This window comes from Phyllopteryx taeniolatus, chromosome 13 (genome assembly GCF_024500385.1).
Source record: "Phyllopteryx taeniolatus isolate TA_2022b chromosome 13, UOR_Ptae_1.2, whole genome shotgun sequence".
Classification (NCBI taxonomy): domain Eukaryota; kingdom Metazoa; phylum Chordata; class Actinopteri; order Syngnathiformes; family Syngnathidae; genus Phyllopteryx; species Phyllopteryx taeniolatus.
The window spans coordinates 19466776-19491929 of NC_084514.1; the positions used below are offsets into that span (position 1 = coordinate 19466776).

Sequence of the window (25154 nt, forward strand, 5' to 3'; positions counted from 1 at the left end):
CGTTTTTCCACACCCACTTGAATCCACAATTCGAGTCACCACCAATCCGTGCATAGCCCTCATCGTTACTGAGACAAAAGTCAAAATATTACCAGAAAAAACAAAGAAGTAATACTGCGGGGTTTTTCTTTTTCACGAATAAAGCCGTAATATGACAGGAAAAAAGTTCAAAGTCTGAATCTTACAAGATAAAAAGAGGATTTTCTTCATAAAAACACTGATTATAAAAAATGTTGTGAAGCTTTCCATTTTGAGGTTAAAAAAATCCTCTGTGACGTTGTTAAACGCTGGCCTCCCCCTGCGTCATTTTTGTCAAACTTTGTAGCTAGGCTAAAGAGCGAGGCACGATGATTCATATGAGTTCAATTGCCTCTTCCTGAAGTCGCGACGGAGAACTTTTCCTAATCGGGTTGTTTTGGGTCTTCCTGTATTTGCGGCGGTGGAGGTGAGCACCAAAGCGGAGCTGGCGGGCTTGACTAAGCTCATTTCCCTTCTCCTTCCCAAAAGATTAGTGCGGCACAAACAGCAGATGAGGACAAATGCATGTGAAAGAGGGGGAAAAGGGAGGGATGGAAACAAATTAGGGGCCACGTGAACATAAGACGAGGAGGAAGTTGCTAAAGGATGCATTGATTCCATTCATTTTACAGTCATAATATGTCGTAATATTGGCCCAACGTTGACCACAATCACCGAGAACGAGGCGAGCGTGTAACATGGTCACCGTGAAGCCTTTTTCTTTTTCCTTGTAACAATGTCTTTCTTTATTTGTATTTTTTTTTCCTCTCAACATTACGAGATTACGACTAGTCTCAAATACATATATCGCCCTTTTTTTCCCCCGCGTAATATTACTACTTTTTATAATATGACTTTGAAGTCGGAAAAAAAAAAATCTCGTAATATTACGACTATTTGCCCCCCCCCCAAATAAAAAAAAACTTTTTCTTGTAACGTTTAAATCTATTCTTGTTTTTTCCTCATAGCATTTCAACTTTATTCTTGTCATATTTTGGTCTTATCCTGGAAATTATGACACTTTTTTCCCCACGTAATATTACTACCCGTTTATAAGAAAATATCCTTTTTCTTATATTACTACTTTTTCTGGGTGGAACTTCCACTATACTGTACTCCTAAACTACGACTGGTAGTAATCGTAATCATCGCTGAAGGTGAGGGGGAAAAAAACGTAACTTCATTCTCCAAAACAAATTACAGCTTTTAGTCTTGTGTCATCAGGATTTCATTCTGGAATAAAAAAAAAAAAAAAAAAATTTGATTCTCTTGTAACTTTACAACTTGATTCTTGTAATCTTACTGCTTTTTTTTTATTGTGACAATCCAACTTAATTCTCAGGAAAAATATATTTAAAAAAAAATTCCCATAACATTATGCCTTTATAATTGTTTTTGTCTTACTGCATTACATTACAATTATTCTCAAACGCAACATTTTTTTTCTTCTTGTGATACCACCTTTTCTCCTTTACAACACTTTTTTTTCTCTTAATATTACAACTATTGCCGTTTTTTTTTCATGAAAAAAAATTCTTATTCTCTTGTAATAGTACAATTGCCCGTAACAATTTTTCTTGCGACATTCAACAAAATATTTCATTGAGCAAACGGGATTCTTTTATGTTCCGGACGTCCACGAGCTAATCTAGCTAATCTGCGGATTTTGACAGCCGCTAATCTTCTCTGGCGAAGACTCGCTAAGTAAACAACAATTTCACGGGCAGTTGGACTCAGGTCGTGTCCGCTTCTAATTGGCGGCCGTGAAATCTTCCCGCCGCGACCGGCGGTTGTTTGCGGACGGCCGAGTTGCGACGGGGGGTTCGTACAACAGCGGTGAGCGGCGTGAGCGCCGTGGCGCAGAGTCTCGGCATTCTTTGCAACAATTTGCTCTAATTAGCATCAAGTCCGGGCACATCCATCATGCTCCTCAAGAAACATAAACAAAATGTCAGCTCTAGCGTAACAAACAGGTCGCTCGGCTACTTAGTGCAAATTATTCTTACATAAAAACTCAAGCGAGTCCTCAAGCAAAACACAGACCCCCCCCCCCCAAAAAAAAGACCACTACTCACCCCCACCCCCACCCCCCTTCCCCTGCAGGCCATCTGGGGGAATGGAGCGCAAATGAAATTGAAGACATATGTTTTGAGTCTCCAGAGAAAAGCGAAGGACACGGTGACGGTTTACTTTCGGGATTTGCGGTGCGAGTTTCATAGGATTGCGCAAGCACGTCAGAATTTGTCCTTAAATATGGATGAGATTTTGTTTCAAGAGCAAAAATGATGCACAAAGCTGCGGAAACAACTTACAAAAATACTACGCAATAAATAAAATTACATTTATTCTTGTAATATTACAATTTTTTATGGCAGGAAAAAAGAACATTTTTAATATTACAACTTCCCCCCAAAAATGATGGCTTTATTCTCTGAAACTATGACCCTTTAAAAAAAAAATCATTAAAAACTGTTAAATAAAATACCTTATTTTGTTTTTTTTTTATTATGATTTTATATTTGGAAACTACAACTTTTTTGTAAAAATACAGAAATGTTTTAAAGATTTTAAAAAAAAAATCAAGACTGCAACTTTATTCTCTTAACCTAAAACTTTTTTCATTTTGTTCCCTCATAATTTTGTCGTATTCTCAAACAAATACTTTTCTCGCGGCTTTACTCGCGTTCCCTTTCCTAATATTACCATTTACTGAAACAAATGTGACTTTTTTTGCGTGTAAAATGACAAATTCCTTCTCATAAAATTACGGTTTTATTTCATAAACTGACTTTATTTATTTATTTGTTACACGTCCTCCTTTTTAGGAAATTACTTTCCAAAAGAAACAACAAAACTACATTTTTATTTTACTTTTTGAAATTTCTGACTAATTATCAGCGTTAAGGTTGTTGTGAGAGCACAGATGCCCAAAGTCACTCGCATCGGCCCACAAACAACTGTGGAAAATCACAGTGACAACCAGCACTGGACAAGTGTGCTCAAAATTTACAACCATAACACACAATTTAAAAAAAAAAAAAAAAAAAAATGGAGCCCAGACATTTTTTTACTGTGGCCACTATATAGAAATAACATGAACACAAAATGCAAACTTGTGGCTACAATATACGAATATGTGGTCATGAAATAGGTATAACGTGCGCATAAAAAATACAGTGGATATAAAAAGTCTACACACCCCTGTTCAAATGATGAGAAAATGATTCATGTGACCTATAACCTTTAAAACTCAATTGATTCTCTTTTCAACTAGGGAGGGATGTGTCGGTTTGCAGAAGCAACCAACCAGGTTCAAACTCATGTTAAATGGGAGTCAGCACACAACTGCCACCATTTCGCCCCAATTCAACTTCAGCTGTTCTAGTCGGCTTTTCCTGACATTTTTTTGCAGTTCCATCTTAAGAGCTCGCACAGCATCAGCGGGATCTCAATGTTTAAAGTTTCCAAAGATTTTTAAAGTCACCATCAAGTGCAGAAAACGTAGCACGACAGTGGCATTACCAACAACTCGACGTCCCAGGTGTGCTCAATTTATTTACTCAACTGTCCAAGAAGGACATCATTTATTTGTTTTACATGTGCACGTTATGCCTAATTCGTGGCCACGGGTTAGCATTTTGTCTGCACGTTTTATATACAAATATACCGAGACTACAATTTAATTCTGCATTCCCAGTGTCATATGTACAAGTCACTCTCTGAAAGCTCAAAAGTCCTCGAGAGATTTCGACAGGCGGTTGGACGGCGAGTCAGGCGGAGGCGTTATTCGAATCAAGAGAATTCCCCCCCAAACCTCACAATGATGTCACAGCGTTTGTTCATTGTGGATTTTTGTCAGCAGGTCAAGATTTGATTAACTTTCATGCAAAAAAAAAAAACGCCTCAAAAGTTCCTCCCAACGTTCCCACAAAGCTCGGTTCTTCACGTAGGAAGACTTGACAGGGAGCTTTTTCCGCCCTGTTTCTCGCTCGCAAGCCGTTAAACTTCCCAACGCTCAACAGATCACGCTGATCCAACGTGATGCACGCACGCACACGCACGTACACGCTCACACTTTTTTGCGTTTTTTAGATCTTCTCCATGTAAAAAGAGTCCCTGTTGTAGCCCACGTTACGGATTCAATGTAGTGTGATTTCCTTAATTTCATATTTTATTTTTTTTTTTAAAGTGTAATTTAAAAAATAAAACCTTAACATTATTTTTTAAATCAAATTTCAATATTGAATATTTCTGGAAACTCATGCTGAAATTTAAGAGATTTTTGAAATTTAAATTGTTAAGAACAATAATTATTATAATAGAGAAAAATGAATAAAGCTAATTAAAAATTGGATTTGCATGCAATTATATTTTTATGTTTATATTTTTAAATGTTTGCAGTTGTTGTATACAGTTTAAAATGTTTGTTTACTGTAAAAAAAATTCAAGAACATTTTTATCAGTTTAATCCATGCTCTAAAATTTGATGTAATGTAACCAATTTTGGAAATTAGAAAGTTATGTTTTTTTTTTTTTTTTTTTACAGTTGACCATATTATAATACATAATTTAAAATTTAATTCATGCTATAAAATACAAATAAATAACATTTTAGAAAATAGATTTTTACAGGTGTATTTGTCAAAAACATTTTCAGAATATTTTATTTTCATTGATTTACAAATTTCCCCATTTTGGGATGAATAAAGGTTACTTTATCTTAATATCACTTCAATTAACATAAATCTAATGCAAATAAAAATGATCAATTGTTACCAGGCAGAATTTCACAGGACATATTTTTTTTTTGTATTTCAATTATTTATTATTGAATAGAATTTTAAAATAATAATAATATTTTACTTCCTTTTATTTCTCATTTGATATTTACAGTAGAGATAAAAAAAAAAAAAAAGGTTAATGTATTTAAATCAAACTAGATGTTCTTATTTTGCCACTTATGGTCACATTTGAACGTTTTCGTTCTGCCACCACATGACTGCAGCGTAACCCTTCCGACTGGTCCAGAAAATCACTCCCTCTGCTGACTGTCTGGAATAAAAGCAAACAACAACAAAAAAGGCGAAAAAAAAGAGAACAAAAAGAAAAAGGTGGTGCTGCTCATCTGGCACAAGTTTCGCAGGTCCGACTGGTGTGGAGAAGTAAACCAAAAAAAGCGCCTCCCTCGCCTTCCGTGGACAGCAGCTACCCGCCCCCTTCGAAACCGACCAGGATGTTTGGCTTAGAAAATGACTCTGCTGCTGCTGCTGCTGCTGCTCCCTCGGCCCCCTTTCGCTAATTGGCCCGAGGGTAATTACCTTGTCTCCTCTCCACTTAAGTACAAATAGGAGCTGCAGTGTTATTGTATCGGGTGGGCCAAAAATTCGCATGACGAATAGTCACGACCCACGCAATCATAAGAAAAACAGTGTAGAACGGTGCGACAAAAATGACAAAATATTGTTGAATGGTCAAATAATCGAGGATCTGCACATGAATGGAACGGGTGAGCCTTCCCGGGCCAAAAAGTGTCTTGGAAATCCGTGAACTAGTTTTCACGTCATCCTGCTAAAAGCCGCGCTGGTACGACAAAGAAATCCTTGATTTCGCTACAAATGCACAAGCAAAGCCCATGTTGTAAAAAGCTATGAAAATGCTTTCAAGTCTTAACTAGTCCATGTTTATACAATGTCTGGGAAAGTAGTAACGATCAGGATGTTTTTAAAAGATAATACAGCGAATAATGGTCACCAGAAAATGCAAAAATATGTGATAACGATAACTAGAGAATGCAATAAAATTGGACGATACAAAACACTTCAAAAAGCAATAAGCATCAGCGCACCACAGCCAACCCTACACGCTCATTCGTTGACGCCCACATCACTCACCAGGCCAGGCTCCGTCTTTTAAAGCCCAACACATTCAAAGTCACAGATGTTAGTGTGGAACGCGAGGACAGTGACATGCACATTTTGTTGTTTAATAATGCAAAATCAATTCTTCCCCGATACTCGATTAATTGACGGGATAAGCGGTGGAATAATCGAAAATATTTTCGACAGCTGCAGCCCTAATTTAAAAACCGCAAAATTTACGCAAACGCTTTAATATGAACCCTTCCCTCAAAATCGAGCAAGATGCATTTCAGGCCAAGCGTGTCATTTTTCATCTGTTTTCGGAATAAATCGGCAGACTCGAGACTTTCCCCAAGGACGACGTACATCAGACCGTAACGCTTCATGTAGCGTCATCAAAGCCGCCAGGGGTCCGGCAAAGACCAGAACACCAACGCGGGCCCTCCGAGGGTTTCGTCTTGTGAGGCGAGAGCAAAGACATTGGAAATGTTGTAAAGGGGGAAAAAAATTAAATACAAAAATACAATTCTGCCATGGATCCAGTTTCTGACCGTTGCTAGGGAAACAATGGCGCATTTTCTTATCGTAAAAGCCGGTGATTACAGACCGCTTACAACTTAACCTTCCTCCGACCCGCTCGCACTGGACCGGCTTCAAAGGCGGCAGAACCGGCCCGTGTGTGGTCCTGGTTCCACTCGGCGTGAACGCTTGGTCGAAAACGCAGCAAGCGAGCGCCGGTTGAGTCACCGCTTGGACGTCGCTGTGAGGAATTTGAAAGAAGCGGCGTTGGAAGTCTCTCAGAATAAATGTCTACAGCGGGACTAATATTTATTCTTTTTTTTTTTTTTTTTTTTTTAACATTTCCATTGACATTTGTGGCAAACAGATGTTGGAGAGGCTCCTCGCGTTTTGAACGGCACGTCAGCCGTGTCGAAAGAAGCCGTACGGCGCATCAGAAAAGTTAGCCAGCTCCGGGTTACCCTAAAACTGGATTTCATCATCATCATCATCATCATCATCATCAAATTTACCGCTGAGAGCGCTACTGGGACCAGAGGAAACGCTTAGCGCGATATATCACCGTTCCCGTAATTATATTTGTGACATTTTTGGATCACGTGCGCCTCTAAGGGCAAAAACATTTGAATCCTCATTAAATAGCTATGCAGCCAATGGCTGCCAATATTTGAGGGGGGCGGGAGCCTGGACTGTGTACGACAAGTCGCAGATGTGTCGAACCTCAACGAGAGAAATGAAAACCCAAATTATCATTTGTGCCGGAGTTTATATTTAACACATGGGAGAAGAATCCATCCCCGTCTGAAATGTTTTCAAGTCAGAGATTTTATGAATGGAACAATTCCTTCTAGCAGCGTGACACAAACACGATTGGTCGTCCTTTTTGTAGGAAATTGCACATTTAATACATAAAACTTCGTTTATCGCGGGGGGCTAGGTTCCGGACCACCACCGCAATAGGTAAAATCTGCAAAGTAGTGACCACATATTTTTATTATTATACATATTTTAGAGCTGGATGAACACTCCTGTTAACGTCTCGATACACTTACTAACACTTTCTATATTATTAAACACATTTTAAACTCTTAAACATAAAGTCATGCCCTACACAATGTACATGTCATGTTTTAATGACGTTTTTTTTTGTTGACAGTTTAAAGGTTTTCGGCAAGGGTTCCTAGTGAAAATGCTATTTATTCGATTGGGACAGTCTAAGTAGAGACGTCCACATATAGTTTGGTGACGATTGTTCGCATTTTACGGACAATTAGCAACGTTTTTTTGTTTTTTTTAACACTAACATCAAGCACGTTAGACTCCCATTTTTGTCTCGAAAATGTCAGAACAAAACATTTGACTTGGTAAAATGACACAAAATGTACACGTAGAGCCACCGATTTCTTCGTGTGTTACGAAATACAGTAACTATATAGTTCTTCCGTAGAGAGTTTATTTTTTTGGGTTAATTTTGAGTCACCGTGAACCGCTGTTTCTGCCACGCTGCGATAGCCCATCAGAGAACAGAATATTCCCCTAACGCGGCCCTTCATTCAGTTTCTCACGGGCCGCTCTTTTTTTCCGCTGGTGCGCTGCCAGCGTGTTCGCCAGTATGTCATCCGCTTTACCGCGGGAGATCCGAAATAATCCAAAGTGTCTATAAATTTCAGTCTCCCTAATTGAAGCCTTGAGCACGGCCACCGGGCAAGAGAGAGAAAAGATCCTCGCGGGGACCGGGCGAGACAAATGACTTGATGACGTTCATCTTGATAGAGTTATCCCAAAAGTGGGCGGGCACGTTACCAGAACGGGCACAGCTCGTAAGGGGAGGATTTCAGTGTGTGTACGTTATGCATACATACACGCAGCAGCTCATCCAGAGCCTGCAGGACACACACATGCACGGAGAAAGTGCCATGTCATTCCGGGGTTTTCGCTTGTCCCTTCGCCTTATTGACACTACTTATTATGTTTATTTATACGTCGGCGCGCAGCACGCCGCCTTTGTAATTAGCGTATCTGAACTCTCGGCCGACGCCGGATCGAGTTGCGTTGAACATTTCCTCCAACTTAAGCGGCGAGGCCCGAGAGAGAGCGCGTCGGGCGGTCGTTTCGCTCGGTCGGTTGGCGGCGGCGGCGTCCGCGGCCTGGCCGCCACGTGAGGGGCGAGGGGTTAAATGGCCAATTCAGGAGTTTTCAACATGCACGTCAGGCCTGATGAGGAACAAGCTGCCGGAGAAAAAGCAGCCGCCGCTTCTTCCCCGTGAAGCCTCAACGCCCCCCAAAAAAGAAAGAAAATCGTTGTGTTTTCTTTCTATGCATATCTCTACTTACACAAACACACAAAGTAACAAATAAGTACACATACTGTAAATATAATACACAAGAATACCATGGGCAATTATGGGATAAAAACTTTAGTAAAGCAAGGTAAATATATTTATACAGCGCATTTCATACACAAGCCCAATGGGCTGTACATGATTAAAAGCATTTAAAAACCAAGAAAAAAAAAAGGGGGAAGTGAGGGATGTCCAGGCATGTCTAAGGAACCATTATGCTGCTCAACAAGTTTGTTATCTCAGATTTTTAAGATGATTTAAGACAATTTTGATCACACACACACACACAATGTTTTCAGGTAGGGATGCAAAATTGTCCTTAATCAAATATAAATTAGTTTTTTTTTTTTTTTTTGGGTAACAGAGATATTGGTTAAAAAAAAAATGGACACCTTGCACATCACTAAGGGTGGTCAAAACATGGACCGGTGGCCACATAGTGCCCTCTCTCTTCGCTAATCCGGTCCACTAAATTCTAAAATGTGTTAATTAAAATGCATTCATAATTGTTTAAAATAAATTAATTTCTCATTAAATAATTATTGAATTGCTTCGTGGAAAATAAAAATGTTTCAATGGTTTTTTTTTTAATGAAAAATGTATGAAAATATTTAAAATACATTTTCATGAATGACAGTGTCAGGTTGGAATACTGCATGGTTCTAGTTGGTGAATTGCTAAAATGAACCTAAGCATTCTCTTGCACATACACATGAACACAGAACCCCTCTCACTAAACAGAGATGTTTCCATCATGTCCAGTGTGACAGGCAAGAAGACCCAGTAGTGGTCCGTGTAATGTTCTACGAATGAAAAGAACCAGATGTTCCGAGCCGCACCCTATCTGGAGCAGGTTTCGTTGAAACAGTCAACGTCCCTATCGGCCACGCCGGTCGTAACGTATTGTGTTTTATCATCGCAGGATCCGTCTGTAGCAGATTCACTTTTAAATGAAAGTGGACCGAGAGACGGGGCGTTTTCTGTCAGCGCAGAAACCCATTGGACCAAGAGTCTGTCCATAAAAAGAAAAAGAAAAAGGCCCTGCTAGTGTATGTTGTGTATGTTTTACATTTTGCTCATGCTCGTAGTGGTCCGGTAAGAATCAACTTTATCATTGCACGCTACACTTTGAAGTGTACAAGCTTTCGTTTTGTCTACACGTTTTCGAAATAAGACATTTTTTTTAGTGGTCACTAAATTAAATAAAAAGGCTTAATAATATTAATATTAATAACATTAATATAAGGAACCATTTTCTGGGGATTGAATAGATTTTTTTTCACATTTTAATCTTTATTTATCACATTTTATTTCAAAGATATAAAAATGTCACTTATTTTTTTAAATTTTTTAAAATTCTATCATTATTAGTGTCCTCTAAACATCTTTCATCTGCAACTATTGTGAGCAATGATAAGGAACCACTTTCTTTCTTAACGTTTATTCCAATTTTAAAATAGTGCTTCATATGAAAAAAAAAAAACATTTTGAAGTACTTTTAAAGTATTTCAGTTTTATAAACATTATATAGTTTGTGGATGTCTATCTCATCTGTATTATTATTATTATTATTATTATTATTACTATTATTAATACTAGGCAACCGCTGTTAGTGCATTTATGCAAATTACATTTCTATTCTATTTCTTGTCTATATTATAGTGAAAGAGCATTTTGAAAATGATCAAATCAAATTAACATGCAATTACACGTGGCGGTCAGAGCTCAAAATAGCTTCAAATGAAATCTGTTTATTTAAAATCAGCTTCTCACGGCGGACTGAACAAACACATTGCATATTTTACCCCTTTTTTTTTAGGCTTCTTTTGAATGAAGTCATGCGTGTTTGTTTGTTTAACTTTCTCCGGTAATTTCAGACGACAGCGCGATTGTTCACAGTTGTAATGAGATGCTAAATCTTGGAGAGTTGATTATCGCACATGAAACGAGAGGTTAACTGCAACAACAAGCGACGGAAGACTGACGAAGAGCAAAGCAAAAAAATAAATAAATCAAAATTTAATATTGCCTGTACACATCCGACAGTCAATGTCATCCTCATCATTATTATCCTCTTCATCATCATGATGGAGGGAGGAAGAGGAGAAAGTGCTCCCCCGTCCAGCTCAAAAATCAACATGGCTTCCAACATATGAGGTCATCACTGTGCGCACATCTGTCTCCAACATGTCCTCCGGGAGTTCAATCACGGCGCGGCCAAACACGCACACGATTGTTTCTGGAAATAAATATTAGGCCTAATTCGCACTGTGATTGGGCGGGCCTCTTCCTGTCTGCTGGGGGAAAAAACACAAGAAACATGCACATGCACACACACACACACACACACACACACACACACACACACACACACACACACACACTTGGACTAAACGATTAATCAATTTTATCAACTATTCCGAATTTATTGGTCAGGACGATTTTTTTTAAGTAGATTTTTGTTTTCCGTCGTTCAAAACGCATCCCCGCTGATGGGCACTTCTTACACTCACAACATGGCTGCAAACAAAGAGGAGCTCGTTTACAAAAGCACAATCGGTGTTGCCAGCTTAGCAATTTTTTTTTTTTTTTTTTTTTTTACCTTCTAGTGACCATTTAAAAACAATAATATGGTGGGGAAAAAAAATCGACAAGTTTAAACTCATTCACTGCCAGCCTTCCCAGTTAACATTTCCCATTTGACTTCTAAAGCCGTCAATGGCAGTGAATGTGTTTTAATTTGCGCCAAGAAACAGGCAAGACGTTTTCCGTACGATGAGAAGGCAATTACGGAGTGAACTTGGCAGAAGACCCGCTTAAACATTGTAAATTCCAAATGTTAATTGTTGAAAACTTTTGACGGGAGTTCCAGTTTGTGCTTCCAAGCCATGCCTTACCTGCACAACTGGCAACAGGCGGTTTGACGACTCATTTCATGATTTGAAACGTTTAAAATGTTCATTTATTAAGGGTCCTGTTTACATATGCTACCATTGAAACGTTTGACGTCAACCAGACAATTTCAAGTTTGCCATGAAAACACACCGTTATGTATTTACAATATACACACAACTGTAGGTTGGGGGTCACTAAGAAATGTCCATATTTATGGAAAAAACGTTTTTTTAACCACATTACTAATGTCTAGATCAAATAAATCAATTTTGATTAATTCACTATTATTTTCATTTAAGTCAATGTTTTACTTTCAAAAACATTTCTTGGTGATCCAAAATTTTTAATTAATTTATTTTATTTTCTTATTTATTTTATTTTCTTATTTCCGTGGAAGGTCAATGCAAGTTAATGGTGGTGGAGGTGAAGACTTTCTATTTAAAAACAGAAAATAAAACAAACTCAAAGCTTGTTCTGTGTCAGGAGAAATAAAGCAAGTCCCAGAAAGTAAAAACAAATATATACACCAAAATTTGTTTTGAATAATGTAATTGTCATTAGCTTGATTTGGAAACATAGTGGGTAAATGGATTAAAATCGGAAGTTGAATTTTTGTGCAAAAAATGTGGGATTTTATTTGAATGCGATATATACGTATGAGATTAGGTCTGGCGGTGTAAAAAATGATGCGATAACTCAAGCATGTTGTACTGGTCCAATAGCTTGAGACTTCAAAGAAAACGCCACGTTAGCTTTAGCATTGTTATCATTGTCAAGACCCCGTGACAAATAAGAGCACTTGCTTTGTTTTTCTAGCACATGGCTGCCAAATCATAAGGGTACTTATGAGTGTGTCTTGTTCAGGCCCCCCGCAAAAAAAAAAAAAAAAAAAAAAAAAAAAAAAAAAAAAGCAAACTTGTACTGCACTAAAAGATATGGGGTATGCAGTTACCGCCATCTTGTGGACATTTGCGAAAAGACGTCAAATACTGCACGTATTAAAAAAAAAAATTAAATAAATAAAAAAAAGTATTGCCTTTAATAAGTTATAGCTATAAGAAATGTATTGAAAGCACAAAGAAACTAACTATAGACACAATATATATTTTGGGGCTGGGGGGCAAGGCACTTATTAACTTGAAATGGATTAAATTCATGTTTTGTTAAAGAATATCTTGTTGCTTTGGCGCTACATGCAATAAATGCTGACCATGCAACAGTAGCGCGCAAGGATGCAAATCTTCCTACTGTGAATAAAATAAGGGTTACATGGCAACAGACTGCTAAAAACTAAAATAACTAATATGCAGGTACATCCGTTTGTAAAAAAAAAAAAAAAAAAAAAGCAACAGCAGCAAAAAAAAAACCCTACAAACAAACAAAAGTCTTTTGAATACATTTCATACTACATAGCATCCTACAGAGAAAAATTGACTTTAAACTAAAAAGGTGACGTCCAAAAAAGAGGAAGGCAAAGAAACCCCAAATTACTAAGCAGAACGCATCGTACTTCCTCCTTGAATGACTAACTATAACTATAAAGTTCTGAATTCACAAGAAGTATTCAGAGTATTACTGAAATAATACTCTCTACCATCTAGTTGAAGAGCATTGAAATGTTCTGCTTGTCACTATACATAAATGTCATAGATAGATGAACCGAGAAACATGATTTGTAGTAACTCCATCGTCCGAACTCGCCCAAGTTGTCTGCTCTCAACCGAGATGGCCGCCTTCCGGTTCCATTTCGGCCACGGTCCTTGACGCCTGTTATGATCGCTACTGCTCGCCCGCACAATTTCGGTTCCCTCTGTGGAACTGGTCTTGGGGGGGATCATTTTTATTTTTGATTTTTTTAACTTTACATACTGAGTTTTTGTGTCGGGGGGAAACCCTTAAAAAAGAAACACACACAAAGAACCTGTGACGATAAAATACAATATTCACAACAGAGGTGAAATGATTAAGATTGATAATTCTACGATAAAATAGAAAATAAATGACTTTAAGGGTCATTTCATTCACTAGTAGGCCTGAATGAGATATCGCCGGTCCAGCAATTACTACTACTTTTGAAGTTTTGATGTGCTATCAAATTGTATCTTGTCGCTCTATTGTGGCCAATTCGGGCCAATTGAAATCCGTATTTATTGGATTGAATCATTCAATTTGAGAAAAATGGGTTTCATTTTAGACTCAAAACTTACAAGTGTTCTTTTTTTTTATTTTTTTTTTTTTTAGGTTTTCTACCAGATTATTTTTTTGACAAGGGAGCAATTTTATGGAGTATTTTTAGCTTCCGAAAAAAGTGTTTAATGGCTGACTACACTCCAATGGCGCAAATGAATGCATGAAGCACTTTGGATTTTATGAAGTGGAGCAGAGAGAAGAATTACATTTTAATTTAAAATGTTGAGGCTCCATCCTCTGAAAACATTATTAGAAAACTTAACAATTTTACATATAATAAATAACTGGTTAATTAATTATTAAATGATGTATGAATAACACAATCAACAAATGATAGGTGTCTCCAAGCAGGCAAATGAATGAGCTCGACTTTGCCACATCCAATATGGCGGCAATACGGCTGTACAAATCCGCGCTCAAAGCGATATCTTTGTATATACACGCCTCACAAAAAGTTTGAGAATTTCAGACTTCATACTCCAACCTCTCAAGATGAACTTCATTTGACTTAATTTGAATTAAAATCTAAGTGAGTTGAGGAGCTTTGCTTTCTTCCTTTGCCACCATCTGGTGGCATCTATAGATAATTGCAGTCCAGTATATATATATATATATATATATATATATATATATATATTCTCACAAACTTTCCAGGGCTAAGGCCAAAGCTAATGCTATGCTATGCGCTAAGAAAACAACTTCTGGCCTTGTACGAACTTTTACATAACATCGCCATACATTTTATTAACTGTACAGGCGACATTTTACGTCACTTGGAAACATTCTCACACAAAAGTAAGATAACCACAGCTTTTGCTAAAACAGTGAATTGTCGCCAAAAAAAAGAAAAAGAAAGACGAAAAAGCAAAACACGTGTCGAGTTAATCCCCTGGACGCCTGCTGTACTGTCGTCTTGTGCGATACGGTGAGGCCTAGCATATGCTCACGTCTCATGTGACATCATCCATATTTTGGAGGAAGAGTCGCAACAAAAAGCAAAAACGATGAGCTAACTAAAGGTCTTTAACAGTAGCGCTGAAACATTCATCCATCCATCCATTTTCTTCCGCCTATCCGGAGTCGGGTCGCGGGGGCTTCAACTTTAGCAGGGAAATCCAGACTAGACGTGTAGCATTAATTCTTTAAATCTCGCTGAAATGAGTTTGTGAGGTTCACTCATGTCTAGCTAGCGATGTTCACATCTCTCATGATGTCCTTAACAGTTATTTTGGAATTATTGTTGCAATAACCAAAGAAAAAGCAAAAGATGCGGCATTTTGTTTTATGCTCACTGAACTGAGGTCGCCATCAGGTACTTAAGATGATGCTAGCACAATGTGCTCATTTCTCGTGTGACATCATCCAAATTGACTGCCTGTGTTTTGGAATAAGGGTTACAAAAAAAGCCAAACAAAAGGCAAGAGCCTCCCAGATTAACGGTCTAAAATTTACTGAATGTCCTGCATGACGGCGGTTCAAACGCTGCAATTTCGTGCTACTTCACAGGCACTTTTTCTCGCCAAAAAAACAAAAAACCTAGAGGGCGTTCAACTTCAGTCCTCTTTGTAACGGTCATGTGAACAAGGTACAAGTTGAAGTTTTTGCCCATGAGGTCGAGGGTGCACCCATGTATGTTATCTCTCCACCAGACGTGGCCCCCCCCCCCGACCCCCGTAACACCACTTCATTGTGTTTGCGCTGGCTCAACGCGAGCACATGTTTTCAATGTGCTGACCACGTTACGCAATATCATTTTGTTACAGGCCTTCTGGGAGGAACAAGGGGAATTTTTGTGTGAGGTTCAAAAAGAAAAGAAAAACAGAGCGAAGAACAGCAAAATGATACGCTTGTGCGGACTTCCGGGTTGGTTTGGCGTGGAGAGGTTTTTGAATTTAGAAGGGATGCGAGCAAACTTGTGGCCACTCGACTCCTTTTTGTCCCGCAGCCATAAGACATTGGAACCGTGGAGTCACGATGGAGTTATTCGATTCACATATTGATTATAACTTTGATCAGAATCCTTTTTTTTTTTTTTGCCAAGTATGTCAAAAAGACACAAGGAATTTGTCTCCGGTATATAAGTACAATCGATCCCATACTGAAGTACCGTGTACTGCCAGTCCAAAACACAACACACATTCACGATTTTGTTATTTCGCAGTTTATCTATCGTAGTCCAAGTGACACATTATCACAGATTTTCTTTTTTTTGTGCTGAAATACAGTAATCCAATACAGTATTGAAAAGTGCTTTTGCATTAAAGTTTTAATGTGATTAATGTTTGGGAAGTTTATTTTAAGGCTTAAACTGTAAAAATAAATAAATAAATAATAATAATAATAATTTTTTTTCTCCATTCTTATACATTTTATGCTTGCAAATTTTCCAATTCTCTTTCTTATAGAAATAAATCATTTATATGGCCTTGGTTAAAGTGTGTTGTTTTAATAACTGGAGCCTATTTCTTTTTAGAAGTCAATGCTTGGACATGATAACTGTCACAGATTAAAGTGAAATATAACTATTGTGAGGTTTCTGTGTAAATACAGGTTCCACATCCAGTACATTTTGGAAACATTGCATCGGACGTGATGTCAAAGTGGGTAACAATATGGCGCCCTCTCCTGTCACTATCCAGACTTAGACTGCTTTGACGTAAAGGAATCAATAAAGTCCCCCCCACCCCAAATGCAATCCACGCATCAGCAGTGACATAAAGCATGTCAACAAATAGGAAGTTTGTTTGTTTGTTCTCAACTAAAAACAAATAGACTCTCACGCATGCGCAGTGACGTCAGAGCGTCGTACCGGGGAGAGAGTGGAACCGGACTCGAACTATCCCGGCTTGGACGCGTCATCTTCGGCATGGCGACCCGGACACCCCCCTCCTCGCAAAGGACAAAGTGTACTCCATTTAAGCGCTTGTAAAGTACTAAGACTTTGTTGTCGACGCGGACTCGTTTACGTCACTCCAGGCGCAACAGGTCGAACAAAGCTAGCAAAGAACTGTTCCGTAATAATAATCAAAAACGGAATTATTTTTAAATCGCTCCTACCTGCGGAGCCGCCGGCGATAATCTGGTGGCTGGCTTCCCGGACGATGCCGCGCGGTTTGGGGCTTGTCGTCTTCATCATTGTGGCCTTTTAAAAAATAAATAAATAAATAAAAATGTTTTTTGATCTGCCAAGGCAAACACGCGCGGAAGAGTTAGCAAGCAGTTAGCTAGCTAGCTAGCGCCCCCCCCCCCCTGCTGTTACGTCATAACCGTCCCCTTTTGCTGACCTGAGTCGTGGACGTTGTCGCCTCGCGTGGATCTTCGCCAGGCTCCGATTCTCACACACACGCGCACGAGGTACTCCGAGCTCGGGGGGCGTGATGTGCGTTCCCGTGGATTTACTCGCAGAACGCCTCTCGTGTTGTGGACTGGACTGGACCTCCTCGTGCCTGCAAGTTTACGGTTCAACTCTGGAAGCCAAGACCCACTCCCACCCCCGTGACACCCTCCCCCAACCCTCCAGTGATCAATACAGGACCACAAAATGACACTTTCACTTCCAAAATGACGTTTGTCAATGTGGAGATGATGGCGCATGCTCTATTGAACGACATCAGTGTATATATTTATATTAACAACTATATATATATTTTTTACAAATATAAAATTATGAAACTATTTTATTCCAAACGAGTGTGAGAGACTTTCTGTGGCGACCTCTGATGGGACAAGCTGAGTCGCAACAAATCAATTAACAGCACTTTTCAAAACAAGTTACAAATTTCTGTACAATCCACTAGAAAACATTCACAATTTAAAAATAAAATACAAAATGTGTCCATTAAAAAAATCAGTCGAATATTATGAATCGCATAATACAATTCATGTATATCGTGGCAGCACAGTAACAGAGTGGTTAGCACATACACCTCCAAGTTCTGAGGTTGCAGTGTTATATCTAGTCGCCATTTTTCTTGCTGCCCCTAGTCTCCTCTTGGATAAAATGTCTCATTTGAAATAAATACAGTAAAACCTTGTTCTCCTCTATTGTTAGCTACTATCGTTCCGACGCAGACGCTAACGTTAGCTTAGCCTGTCACAGTCTCCACGTGGCCGCAGCGCTATTGCTGCCCTTAGTCTCTCCTTGGATAAAATGTGTCTCCTTTGGTATAAATACAGGAGAAAATCAGCAGGGACGGTCATCCCAGGTCAACTAAAAGTGATGTAATGTTCAATATTTGGTATATTTTTCCATGTTGTACTGCCCGTAGACAGTCGTGGATTATTTAGGTCCCGTTTGGGAGTGTGAGCATGCGGGTTGTTTTATGTGTTCAGTGTAAACAGCCATATTGGATATGTGTCATGTGGAAATAAACAGTAAAAAAAAAAAAAAAAATCAGGCATGGATCTGCTGTGTAAGCTCAAACCTCCCCTACATATGCCAAAACACTGAATCATAATAACCCATCTGACTGACAAAAATAAAAGAAGACACAAAAGGGCAAGGGTAAATTGAAAAATATGTATAGATATCATTTTTATTTGGCACCTTAACCCCCCAAATATTGCATAGTGGAAATCATTCTTTGGTCAAGCAAGTGAGTGCAGAGCAAAAAATTCAAAGAAAGAAAATGAGTCACTTACGGAGCTAACTTTTATTATTTGTCTTTTTTAAAGTATGACCATCTGTAAGTGATTGAACTAAAAATGAACAAACATGCAAAATGAAGAGATTACTTTTATTTTCATGGAACACACAAACATTAACTGACATTAAGTAACACACACAAACACACATTCTTAAATTACTGCATTAATTAATTCACTAAGTTTTGCCTTTTTAAGCAAGGTAGACATTTTTTTCAGTCAAAGCCCCCATAAAAGATGGTTTGGTATAATAATAAATTAATATTTTTCCACAAACAAGACAGTGGTTCTATCCAAAAGAGTTCAAGTCTTTTTTTTCCAACATAGAATAATGTGTCTGCTGAAATGTAAAAATAAAATAAAAATAAAATCTGTAAAATTAGCAAAACGCTAGCTAGACAAGCGAGCCACAGAATGTGTCGTTAGTGGTTCTGCCCCATTTTAAAGGTCCCATATTGTGGCTATTTAGGCCTCCATAGAGTGACTCTCTAACATGGACTTAGTATAAAAGTGTCCATTTCATTTAAAAACACAACTTGGTTTTGTCATATGAGTGTCCAGAAAAGGCCCCTCTGACAGCTACTTCTGTTTGACCTAGTTTTGTATCCGCTTTGTCCATATTTGGCTAAGACCGCCCCTTACCTTGGTTGCCTCTGTCTAGAAAACCCACTTGTGAGAGAATGCGTGTTTGTTATGTTGACAGCGCTGGCTCGGGAGCTGAGAGGTAGGCGGAGATATTCGCTCGTGACATAGATAAGCTCAAGAAATTCGAATGACTCGGCGAAAAAAACGAACTCAGGAATGCGTAGACAATTTTGATTCATATTTCACATCTTTGCTGAAGCACCACAGAGACAATATTACATCCCATATACTAGAAAAAGTTGGTTTGGTAAAATATGGGACCTTTAATGCAAACTATAACCGTGTATCATCATGTCCAGTTGGTGTCAGACACCTCCTACAGTAAGTTCACACAGCCACAGGCAGGAATTTAAAAAAAGAGAGTTAATAATAAGGCAACATTTTTATCGATCAGGAACCATATGAAAGTCATTTTCGCAAAAGCCAAAATCAAAGCAACAGGAAAAATAATTCAAAAAACAAACAAGCCCCTACTTGAAAAGGTTTCCACTGCACAGAACCGGCTTTACCTGTCTTAGTTTTGGGCCGTATGTAGGGTAGTCGTAGTACTGTGGTAAAACTGTGAAAACCGCACTGCATCGAACGCTCCAGTCGCAACGAGACGAGCTAACAAACGAACCGATTTTACCCGACAGCGCTGCAGCAAAGTGGCGAAAAAGGCAACAGTGTACGCTAACGTTAGCATGTCTGTTTATTTTTGCTATTTCTAGAAGTGAACGTTGACAAATCTGAGGAGAATGAGGGCACGCTGTGGAAAAACTGAGACTTTGCATTATAATGCTGCACAGTGACGCTACGCATGTGCATTTATTTGTGTAATTTTTCTGCTCGACTAATAATACTTCGGCTAGCCCAACTGACCAGCTACCAGGAATAGTGCCTGGTTTTGCCAGTGGAAAAGTGTCAGTAGAGCTAAATATGTACCAGCTGATAAACTAAAATCTATGACAGAGAATGAAATATATCCAACAGGAGACTAAGGGCAGCGATAAAACATTTATTTTTCTATTTCTAGCCATGAATGCTCACACGTTGACAAAATCTGCTCGCGTACAGAGCAGTGGCTTAACGATGAAGAATCACTTTTATCGGACAGGAGACTGAGGGTGCCCTGCAGCAAAGCGGAGACTGCGGAGGGGACGCTACCTGCTTTTCCAGATGGAAGTGCGTAGACAGTGAGTAGAGCTTAGTAGCTAACAGGTTACAAAGTAAACTCGATGATTGGGAATGAATTTTATCCGACAGGAGACTAAGGTCAGCAGTAATAGTACTTGGTAGAACCTATATTTGTGTCAGAAGAGCAAGGCGATACTGTACAGTGGAAAAGGGGTCGTGAGTTTGTTTAAGCTAATAGGATCTGCTTACCTCACAATTGTACCTTATAACATTTTTTTAGGGATGCTCACGAAGACAGCGAAAATAAACGTGGCACTTTTATGGTGCTCAGAGTAGTGTGGGGACCTCGGTGGTGTAGTTCATGGTGGGGAAGTGGCGGGCGTCCGTGTCCCAGTGTGTCTTGGGGCTGCTGGGAGGCGTCCAGTGGTTCATGTAGCTGGCCATGAGCAGAGTCAACTCCAGGATCTGAGGGGAGAGGGGAAAGAAAAAAAAAAAAAAGTTTTTCCAGGTAAGTGATGTTCAGATGATTTTGTTTGCGCACAAACTGGAGATACAAGCGCCGTATGTTGGCGGCGAACGCAACTTCATAATAAGCAGCACTTTGGCAAATAGTAAAGAATTCTTCCAAAAAGAGGCTTAAAGCTATTTATTGCTCCTCCGAGTTGAAGTTTACTGTCAGACTAAACAAAACTGTTTTGTGTTGTTAAAACAAACACACAGCTGTGAGTCCGCTAACACATAATGGGAAACGTATATGTTGCTGCAACACATTTAGATATATACATTTACTATTATTATTATTATTACTATTATTATTATACATTTAGATATATACACATTTAAGCCACTGATATTTGAACACAAATGTCTCTCTTTTAGTCATTTAATATAACAGTATTCTAAGTCATATATTCTTTAGGAGGATTTTTTGGGGAGGTCTACACTGTACAGATGTCCATTCAGTGCAGTCTATCAATCTTGTCTGTCTCACACTGCCCCCAGGTGGCCAACCCAGGCAGCAGCACTGTGCACTGTATTGAATACGAAAATGTGACAAAAACGGTTTATTTTCCCATTCTATTTCATCATGTTGTTACTGTACGGTTTAATAAAGTAAACTTTTGTGGGAGTTTTTTTCACGGTGCACAATAGATTAATGACATTTCTTTTCCTTTCAATGGGAAAGAAGATTTGAGATATGACCGTGGTCACGGAACAAATTAAACTTGTATTTCAAGACACCACATATGGCTGTATTATACTGCCCCCCGGTGGCCAAGGCGAGCACACCAGAAGGAGCAACATAATGACCATTGAAGTGATACAATTATTCCCATTCTATTCAATTATGTCATTACTGTATGTTTTTATAAAGTGTAATATTATACAGTGCTATTTTGCCTCTAAGTCCACATTCCACATTTTTTTTGTTGATTTTTTAATGGAACGAATTAGGCTGGAACGAATTAGTAGCATTTCCATTCATTTCAATGGCGAAAGATGATGTCATACAGGCGGCTGGCTACCTTTGGTTTGGCCATGGCGAACAGCAGCTTCTCCACGCTCGTCTTCCCGCCGCCCGGTTCCTTCTGCTGGCTGGTGACCAGCATGAAGTCGTCGCAACAGCCGCCGAAGGTGACCGCCGACTGGTAGGGGTACGAGGCCAGCGTATGCTAAAAAACCAAAACAACAGTGGTGTGAATTTGCGAGACCCTCCATCCGGCTGACAATGATTTTCCAGGTGTTAGAAAGCGACCATGGCGTAGTCCAGCACGTACAGCCCGTCCTCGTTGACCGCCAGCCAGGCCGGGCCCTGCTCGTACGGGGCGGGTGGCACGGCCTGCAAACGCGACCACACGGAAAATATCAGTTGAAGGAGTTCATAAGGCCTGGTACACACATAAGGATTTTTCAAATCTAAATTTTTCAAAGATTATCTGTTACAGAGCCCACACATGAAGATAAAAAAATCTGGCATTTAACACTTTTGGTCGTACCGTCGCACAGAAAGATTCTGTTGCAACACCGATCTCGGATCTAGTCTGCCGAGACGGAAATCTTAAAAGATATTCTTATAAAACATAATATAGTCTGGCGTTTGTCGTCCTTGTATGTATTGGGCAAAAAAACAGCCCTGATTGTCTTTTTGTGTGTCCCGGGCCGAAGTGACGCGAGATGTGAAAACGGTCGTACCTTGACGCTGAAGAGTTTGGCGCCGAACAGGGGCCACCTGCGCGCCACCGTCAAGTAAATTCTCACACACTCGGCCGCGCTGCAGCTGCGTAGCGTGGACCACTTGGACGCCAAACGCTCGCAAAGCTCTCTAAAAGCGAGGGAGGAAAATGACAGCAAGTATTCATTTCAGGGTAAATTGCACCTGGAGCACTCAGGGGGGGCATAAACATTTATTATAGTGAGCGCTATGGTGTAAAGCAATCATTCTTAACTTTGAAAAATGTATATATTTTTCATTTTCAAAATAAGCTAATGCTATAGTTATTTCATTTAATTATCAACAACAAATGAATAGAAAAGACATTTTCTTAATTACCAATAATACAGTACACGTACAATAATAATAAAAATCTTAAATGTGTTTTACTTTCTTAACTACTAATAACATGTTAAAAATATTTTTAATTGCCAGTAATATGTAAGTAAAAATATTATTTTTTTTCCAGTTTATTTTCTTCATCATCAATTAAAAGAACAATGCAATATGTAAATATTTGTTATTTATTCACTAGCAATAACATGTATATCAAATTATTCTATTTATTACCAATAATATGTGAATGACCTTTTAAAATTTTTTTTACTTGTATGTCCTTAATTATTTAATTTTATTCGAAAAATATCTGAAACTTCTTATTTACATAATTGAATTGATATTTAATCTAATGACCCATAATATATGAATGAAAAAATAAAACGTAACAGTAACGTGATTGGAAGTGTAACTAATGAAGTATCGAGCGATGAGCGAACACAAAACGTCGGGACTGACCTGAGCTGCTCTGCGCCGCAGTCGTGCTTGTAGCGTTTGGGGTAGAAGCGCTCCAATGCCTGCAGGAGCATCAGCTGAGATTTGGGCTGAGGGGAGATGGCGGAGGCTGTTCGCTCCAGATCGCCGTGCTCCACCTTAAAAACACGCCAATATACGACGATGAGCTTGTTTCTAGATCGAGTATCAATCATTCAGACAGACGTGAGGCCACTGACCACGGATTTCGTAATTTCTGGTCTAGGGGCGCACAAATCTCCACTCACTGACTCTGGTTCAACGTTTCCCACGCGTACAAGTTACTTTTCAATGCAATACGTACATTTCCGCACCCCAAGATGGCCGACGTCACGCCTGACCGACCGTGCGCTAGTTTGAGCCTTTTGGGGTGCGACTGATCGGAACTGGTGGCGCACGTTCCACAATCTGAGCCAGGTAAAACCCTGTGCCGATTCTTTTTTGTGTTTGTAGATACCTGCGCCATGAGGGCGGCCACCTCCAGCGCCAGCTCCTTGTTGACAGGGAAGTGGCCCTGCTGCACGTTGTCATTCACCTGGTGGGCCAGCAGGAGACGCTCGCGCTCCGTCTCGCCTTTGACCTGAGAGCGGAAGCAAAGCCTGCGGGGCGGAGGCACAAAACTGAAAGTTCTGAACTCCTGTTTCCACGCCAGTGTCATATTTATTTTTACCCACATTAGGATGCAAGGTACCTATACATACATGCTTCTTAACTTAAAATATACATACTGTATATATTTTTAATAATAATTTCACTTATCAATGATTTTTGAAAAATATTTGATTGAACAATAAGTAATGAAATCATTAATTTGATCATTATTTTATTAATTCATTACGTTTTTGAGTTAAATTTTTTTTGTCATGATTATTTTATAATCTAAATATATAAAATAATGTTTTTTTGTAATTTTTCAATCCAATTGACAATATTGATATATGAGTAATAAAATATTTTTTCAAATAAGTCAAAATGTTAAATTGTCTTTTTTAATGCTATATGAGACTCTCTGAATGTTCTGAACTCCTGTTGCGTATTTATTTGCACCCACCTTGAGCTTCAATGATTAGAAAAATAATGATTTCATTTTATTTAATTAATATTATTTTCAGTTATATGGGAAATGAAATAATTAATTTAATTCCAGTTTTGTTTTCTTTCTTTTGAAATACATTACATTTAATTATATTATTAATTCATTGCCAATAGCAAATAATGTACATTAAAAAAAATTCATTTCATTTTTTTTATTGTTTAAACACCAATAATATATCAATGACTTACTCACCAATCATATGTAAATGAAAATATAAAAAGTATGATAAATATTATTTTAATTTGATATTTTTTCTTAATCATTCATCGTAATCACCGATAATATATTTTTCAAAATCGATTTTTTAATAGGATAAGAGAATCTCTGAATATTCAGAATTTCTGTTTGCAGGTTGTGCTGAGCAGAAGATTGTTGCGAATGAAGTGAAGTGAAGTTCAGGCGGAAAGGTCCCACCTCTTCTTGTAAGTTAGTCGTACGATCCGCGTGCCCTCGTTCTTTCCCGGGTGCAGCTCCTTGAGGGCCTGCTCCCACTTGGAAATAACATCGCAAATCTGGGAAGGAAAAAAAAAAAAAAAGTTCGAAGTAACTCTGATAATGTATGAATGTGATGGGTTTAACATGATTTATTTGAATCCGTCAGCAGGAGGTAATCGAAATGTTGAGCAGACCTTGGCGGTGGGCAGCAAGCAGTGCTCCAGGTCTTTTCCAGACGGGTCATCGGTAAAGAGGGCAAAGCCGGACAGCTGAGGACTCCGCATGCCTATCCTCTGGTTCAGCGTGTTGAGGAACTCCTCCACGGTGGCGGAGCCGTCAAAACCCACCACCTGTGAAGAGCGGCAACTGCACTG

General features: G+C 38.9%; 2 protein-coding genes and 1 long non-coding RNA gene across 6 annotated transcripts in view; 1 reads left to right on the forward strand and 2 right to left on the reverse strand.

The window, feature by feature from the left end:
- The window catches only part of slc25a21 (solute carrier family 25 member 21), an 84856-nt gene extending 67610 nt beyond the window's left edge, over positions 1–17246 (reverse strand). For both annotated transcript variants that reach the window (XM_061795384.1, XM_061795382.1), the window contains exons 1-2: positions 17107–17246; positions 16880–16964 (exon numbers count right to left, since the gene is read on the reverse strand). In XM_061795384.1, coding sequence (XP_061651368.1) covers positions 16880–16958 — 79 coding nt within the window. In that variant the 5' untranslated portion in view covers positions 16959–16964; positions 17107–17246. The remainder of the gene's footprint in view (positions 1–16879; positions 16965–17106) is intronic.
- Positions 17247–18544: 1298 nt separating this feature from the next.
- The window catches only part of plekhh1 (pleckstrin homology domain containing, family H (with MyTH4 domain) member 1), a 91690-nt gene continuing 85080 nt past the window's right edge, over positions 18545–25154 (reverse strand). For 2 of the 3 annotated variants that reach the window (XM_061795355.1, XM_061795356.1), the window contains exons 24-31: positions 24975–25130; positions 24760–24857; positions 23707–23848; positions 23235–23368; positions 22421–22550; positions 21984–22067; positions 21754–21900; positions 18545–20692 (exon numbers count right to left, since the gene is read on the reverse strand). In XM_061795355.1, the coding sequence (XP_061651339.1) occupies positions 20555–20692; positions 21754–21900; positions 21984–22067; positions 22421–22550; positions 23235–23368; positions 23707–23848; positions 24760–24857; positions 24975–25130 (1029 nt within the window). In that variant the 3' untranslated portion in view covers positions 18545–20554. Of the gene's footprint in view, positions 20693–21753; positions 21901–21983; positions 22068–22420; positions 22551–23234; positions 23369–23706; positions 23849–24759; positions 24858–24974; positions 25152–25154 lie in introns of all 3 variants that reach the window. The other variant, XM_061795357.1, reaches the window with a different exon arrangement.
- On the forward strand, positions 23827–25074 carry LOC133488012 (uncharacterized). The gene is made up of 3 exons (XR_009791530.1): positions 23827–23936; positions 24697–24767; positions 24947–25074. It is a non-coding gene; the product is annotated as an uncharacterized LOC133488012 (long non-coding RNA).